This window comes from Ovis aries, chromosome 11 (assembly GCF_016772045.2).
Source record: "Ovis aries strain OAR_USU_Benz2616 breed Rambouillet chromosome 11, ARS-UI_Ramb_v3.0, whole genome shotgun sequence".
NCBI classification, from domain to species: domain Eukaryota; kingdom Metazoa; phylum Chordata; class Mammalia; order Artiodactyla; family Bovidae; genus Ovis; species Ovis aries.
In genome coordinates this window covers 24,849,322-24,855,321 of record NC_056064.1, presented here as the reverse complement: position 1 = coordinate 24,855,321, position 6,000 = coordinate 24,849,322, and the positions used below count along the sequence as shown (strand labels likewise).

At 55.9% G+C, this 6,000-nt stretch overlaps 1 protein-coding gene across 3 annotated transcripts in view; it reads right to left on the bottom strand.

The window, feature by feature from the left end:
- Positions 1-1,515: 1,515 nt before the first annotated feature.
- The window catches only part of SPNS3 (SPNS lysolipid transporter 3, sphingosine-1-phosphate (putative)), a 64,207-nt gene continuing 59,722 nt past the window's right edge, over positions 1,516-6,000 (bottom strand). For all 3 annotated transcript variants that reach the window (XM_027975111.3, XM_060395327.1, XM_042255544.2), the window contains 3 exons: positions 3,130-3,228; positions 2,859-3,030; positions 1,516-1,894 (listed from right to left, as the gene is read on the bottom strand). In XM_027975111.3, coding sequence (XP_027830912.1) covers positions 1,830-1,894; positions 2,859-3,030; positions 3,130-3,228 — 336 coding nt within the window. In that variant the 3' untranslated portion in view covers positions 1,516-1,829. The remainder of the gene's footprint in view (positions 1,895-2,858; positions 3,031-3,129; positions 3,229-6,000) is intronic.

Here is a 6,000-nt window from a genome sequence, read left to right as displayed (position 1 = left end):
TTAATGGAACCCCAGGAAGGAGCTGTGAGAATCTTGGGCTTACAGCCACTTACCACCTGGACTTGTGGTTGGCATCTGCAGTGTGGGACGGGCCTGGTAGGGTCTTGTAGGACTGAACCCTTAACCTGTGGAATGTGATTATTCTCTGGGTAGATAGGGCTCCCCTGGTAGCTCAGATGCTAAAGAATCACCTGCAGTGCAGGAGACCCTGGTTTGATTCCTGGGTCAGGAAGATCTGCTGGAGAAGAGATAGGCTACCCACTCCAGTATTCTTGGGCTTCCCTCGTGGCTCAGCTGGTAAAAACAATCCTCCTGCAATGTGGGAGACCTGGGTTTGATCCCTGGGTTGGGAAGATCCCCTGGAGAAGGGAAAGGCGACCCACTCCAGTATTCTGACCTGGAGAATTCCATGGACCGTATAGTCCATGGGGTTGCAAAGAGTCAGACATGACTGAGCGACTTTCACTCACTCACTGGGTAGACAGTGTCAGAGTTGAACTGAATTGCAGGATACCCAGCTGAGACGAGAGGATTGCTTAGGGGTGTGGGAATGACCCTCTCCCTCCCATGCCCATGTTGTACTTGGGAGCAGAACCCTAAACGAGGACCCTCAGGAATCGTTTTTCTTGTAACCTCAGAGCCAGCCCATTTCATGAGCTCCAAGCATCAGACGGTGGGGGGCGGGGGCAGGCAGTCAGCCTGATGATGGTTGCTCCAGAGGGAGGGCTGAGACTTGGGGAAGTTGGGAGTGGCAGATGCGGGTTGAGCTGGAGAGTCCAGCTCCTGGAGCTTGTCCCCTCCAACCTAAGGGGCAGGGGGGAGGACACCCATAGAGGGCAGGGACGGAGCAAACAAGGGTCAGGAGGTGAGCGTGAGTCTGGGTCACTACTCTGCCCACAGCCGCTGAGAGGCAGACCCAGCAGCAGCAATCAGAAAGTGAACAGTGATTGCCTGGCTAGGCACCAGGGGAGAGGGCAAGACGCTTATGCTCATGGTGGAAAGAACATGCCTCCTCACTGCTACCCGCCTGGAAGCTGTTGATCTCCTGCAGGGCCTGCTGCGCCCAGCTGCTGTGAACCCGGTGAGTCCCACCGAGCCGGCCCTCCCCATGGGGGAGGGAGGGAGGGATGCAGAGCAAGGCACTCATGCACAGCCATGCGAGCCCCCCAGCGTGGGTCTGAGGCGGCTGGGTCAGCGCAGGCAGAGGATCTCCATGGATCTTGTGGCCACACCCCGACACCAGCACCCAAGTAGAGACCTATCTTCTAGAATACTGATTCAGCCCCCACCTTGAGTTCAAAGGCTGATGCACACAGAGCTGTGTCCCGTGCCCTCTCGACCCTGCAGAGTGGGGAAGCAGGGTCAGAGTGGGCAGTCCAGGGTGGGCACGCCTAGAGACCCACACTGAGCAGCCATGCATTCTCCGCCCAGACTGCCCACCTCCTCCTCTCCAGCTCCTGATCCCAGCAGAGACACCTTGAGGCTATAAATAACATGATTGTCTAAAGGCCTATATCCACGGGCTTTGTACCGGCCACACTTTAATCGGGCCTGCTGGCAGCCAGGCTGAGGACTCCGGGCTGGAGTGAGTGGCTTCATGCTGGGTGCAGGCATAGGCTCAGGCTTCCCACGGGGGTTGCTGACAGCTCAATTCCCAGCCCAGCCACAGGCGCTGCCAGCTCTCCAGCTGGGAGCAAAGAAACGGCAGGTGCAGCTCGGCCAGGGTCCTGGAGCCACAGTCAAAGGTGGGCAGAGGCACTGATCCAGTGGAGATCACCCAGAGGGGTACGGACAGGGCAGGTGGGACCTCCTTGCTGCCAGGCAGGGCCTCAGGGGTCTTCTGGGGAGGCACCCCTGCCAGAAATCAGGCGTTGGTTCTCGCTCTCAAAGATCCCTGTGGGCGGAAATCACTCAGCCAGCCCCAAAGGAGGCAGAGGTGTTTGGGGACCATGCCTGGACACAGTCTGCTACAAAATCCTCCATCTTCCATTTTCAAAGTAAATTCCAGATCCAACCTGTTCTCCCCACCTTCAATGCTACCACCATGGTCCCAGCCCCTCTGCTTTCCCCTGATGGCTACAGAACCTCCCTTTGGCCTCCCTGCTTCAACACTGACCCAACCCCACCCTGCCACAGTCTGCTCTCAACACAGCAGCACCACAGTGGTGCTTTTATGATGTCAATCAAACACCCTGGGGCCTGTGCCCTGGAAACCCCATAGCAGCTCCTATCTCACTCAGTGTTAAGGCCTCAGTCCCTACAAAAGTCCTCAGTCCCCCCACGCTCTGGTCCTTTTACTGTCACTCTTGTCTCTGCCGCTGGCCCCCCTTGCTCCTGCTTCAGCCATAGCGGCCTTCTTGCAGGTCCTCAAACACAAGCCGGTACATTCCCACCCCAGGGCCTTTGCACAAGCTCTTCCCTCCACCAGGAGCACCTTCCCCCAGACAGCTGCACAACTCATTCCCTCCTCCAAATCTTTGCTCCAAGGTCACCTGTGCAGTGAGGACCTCTCCGGCCACCCTTTCAAAAACTGCAATCTGCCCCGCCCACCGCCCCCCCCTCCGTTCCTCTCTCCCCACTTTCCTGCCTTATGCCTCTCATAGCACTTAGGACCTCAAACACACTCTGTCTTTTACTGCTTCTGTTTGTTTCTTGTTTGTTTCTCTTCACATGGGCTTGGACTTGATGTTCACTCCCCAGGATCTGCAATCCGGCACATAGCAGGGGCGTAACAATTACGTGTGCGTGAATCAACAAATGAATGAACGGATAAATTAATAAATTCAGGGGGTGGCCAGTGCTCTTTGCTCCTATAGGGTCAGCCCTGAGCCCGGAATGGGTGCAAAGGAGCAGGGTACCTGTGCCAGACTTCTGGGCTTGGGCCTGGTCTCTCTCTAGGTACAGCGCAGTCAGCAGGAAGCAGCCGCCGCCCAGGGCAATGATGAAGGCGCAGCACAGGAAGCTCTGTTGAAGGCTGAGGAAGCGCTGCAGGTAAGTATCGGGGCGCCCCGCCCGCAGGGCGCTGGAGATCTGCAGAGGAGAGAGGCTGGGTCTGCCAGGCCCACCAGGAAGCCACTGGGCCTCCAAGTGCAGCCCTTCTCTGGAGCCCCACCATCCACCCGGCCTTACAAGTCCCGTGAGGTAGGGGCTGCCGGCGTCTCCCAGGATGTGGCCCACTGTGATCTGAAGCGCCTCAGCTGTCGCCCGGCACCTGGGCACCACCACCGACTGCAAAACACAGGAACACCAGGGGATGTCCCTGAGCGAGGACAGGGAGTAGGTAGCCCCTCAGACCCTCTCCTGTCCCCCCGCTACCAAGGACCTGCCTGGTGGGGCAACAGGCTGGTTGAGAGAGTAGGGTGGCAGGGGGTCACTGAAGCTCCACCACCAAGACATTAGCCTCTCAGAGTCTCAGGAAGGCTCCCCAGTCCCCCAGGATGCAGCTGCCAAGCCCCCAATGAGGGCCACCCCTCTTAAGGGTTTGCTCTTGAACCAAGGGGCCCAGGCAGGGCTGTGACAACAGTGAAGGGGTGGGTGAGTCCCAGGTCAGGGGCGCGGAAGGCAGCGGTGGGCTGGGGAGTGAAGACAGGGTGCACAGCCAGGTGCCCATGTGGGCACCCAGGTGGGGTGGTGTGGAGGGCTCAGTCTCTCTCTCAGGAAGCCCGTCTGGGCAGAGACCAAAGGCAGCCTTGCTGAAAAGGCCCACCTGGAAGGGGGTGGGGAGGTTAAAGATATGAATTCTGGAGTCAAACTGTCTGGGTTCCAATCCCACACCCCCCACTCACTAGCTGTCTGACTCTGGGCAAGTCATTTCACATTTCTGTGCCTTAGCCTCCTCATTATGGGCATAATCATGGGACCTACATAAAGGGTTACTTTCATGATCATTCCTCACCCGGTACCTGAGGACATTAGGCTGAAATAAATTGGACCTGCTGTGCCTCCTGCTTGGCAAGCCTTCCCTTCTCTGGTCCAACTGGAGCATCCCCATTCGTCCTTCAGGACTGACCTTCAAGAAGGTCACCTCCTCTTGAAGCCTTCCCAGAGTTCAGGTGCCTGCCTTGAGCTCCCACAGCCCCTGTGTGCACCCCTAATTGAAGGTACATCCCTCACAGCTGGAAGGGTTCATCGCCCTCCTCCCCTTACCCTTACATGGTCTGGCAGCAAAGCTCCTGCCTAATTTCTCTTGGAGTCCCTGGGGGTTCAGCAAGGCACCAGGCATGGCAGGGACTAGCTGACAGCTTGCCAACTGAACAAGTCAAGTAGAATCATCTTGGAGACTGATCCCAGGAGAAACCCTGCTAAAACCCAGAGCTGCAGCAAGAGGATAGGAGGGAGGCAGGGAGGGAGGCAGGAGGTTCATCTAGAAGCCACAGGTCACACAGTCCCAACAGGACATCCACGGGGGAGCTTCCCACACCAACGCCTTATTCCCAAGGCCTAGTTGGCCATAATCTCAGCCCATCAGAGAATAATAACAACATAATAATTATTATTATTATAATAATTACTAACATTCATTAAGTGCTTCCTGTATGCATTTTATATATCTCATATATATATATATATATATATATATATATATTTTTATATATAACCACTCAAGCAACCCATGAGGGAGACACAATTCCTATCCACTACTACAATTGATGAAACCCTCCACAGAGAGGGTGAGTAACTTGCCCAGGGTCACCCAGCCAGCAAACAGTGGGACTAAGATTTGACCCCAGGCCTTCTTCTCAGGGTCTGATGCTTGACCATCCTGCTGTTAAAAGCAAAAAGGAGCCTTTCTAGCAATATTTACATGTTTGTAACAGAATGTTTGGAAAACAGTGAGAAGAACCAAGAGGACAAGCTCACCTCAAGCCCTGCAAATGGGGAACTGGCAAGGAGGGCAGAGAAAGGGACTCCAGACAGGGTGAGCCAAGGTGTGAAGACTGGAGCCGTAGGACTGGAGAGAGGGGCTTGTGGGTGGGCAGAGCAGAGCAGCAGGAGTCACTCTTAAGGGTGACCGGCTGGTCCTGGAGTCACTGGCACTTAGCCACTCTGTCCAGGTGGTGAGAGAAGCTGGGCCTCCCACCCATCACCAGGACTTGCCAACAGGCCTGAGGAGGAACTGACCACAGCTTTGCACCTTCCCCAAGTGCTTCCTTCTCACTCCATAATTATGTGATTACTCACTGGTGGTTTTGGGCAGAAGGGCAGGGCCTCCCAGAGACAGCAGTCCCCAACCTTTTTGGCACCAGGGACCTGTTTCATGGAAGACAATTTTTCCACGAATGGGGTACGGGATGGTTTCAGGATGATTCAAGCACATTATATTTACTGTGCACTTTATTTCTATTGTATTACATCAGCTCCACCTCAGATCATCAGGCATTAGATCCCAGAAGCTGGGGACCCCAGTCCTAGAACATAGGCTCTGAATGTCCAAAAAAGTCCATGCAGGGGCCAGGGTTGCTTGGAGAGAGAAAGTTCCCTTCCTCCCCTCCCAGGAACTCCGACCTGCAGGACCCAGACCGGCTCGTGCTGCCAGCGGCAGGGAGGTAGGTCTCCCCCTACCTGTTCTGGGTCCCCAGGGTCTCCACATAACCAGGGGCCAAGGTTGGGCCTTGCCAGCAGCTGGAGAGCCAGGCAGGTAATTTTAGAAGCTTAGAGGCTTTTGGGTTCCCAAAACTCCAGGCTCACTCTATTCGGAGACAAAAACACCTCTGTTTTTGACTTGCCCTTCTTAGAAGAGCTGTTCCCTTTATAGCCCAGGGCATAACCAGCGCCAATCAAGGGCCCACAGAAAGTTGGAGTGGCAGTCACCAGGTGCAAACTTCCTGGCAGCCTGCCTCACGCGCCCCAACTCAGCCCTCACACCCAGACACCCCTGGGAGGGTGAGACAGACAAGTGAGCAGACGGCTACCCAGGGGCAGAAGGCAGAGCAGGGAAGCATGGAGACGCGCGGATGGAGGGAGACGTGGAGGGTGATGATCCCCCAGGGAAGGGGGCTC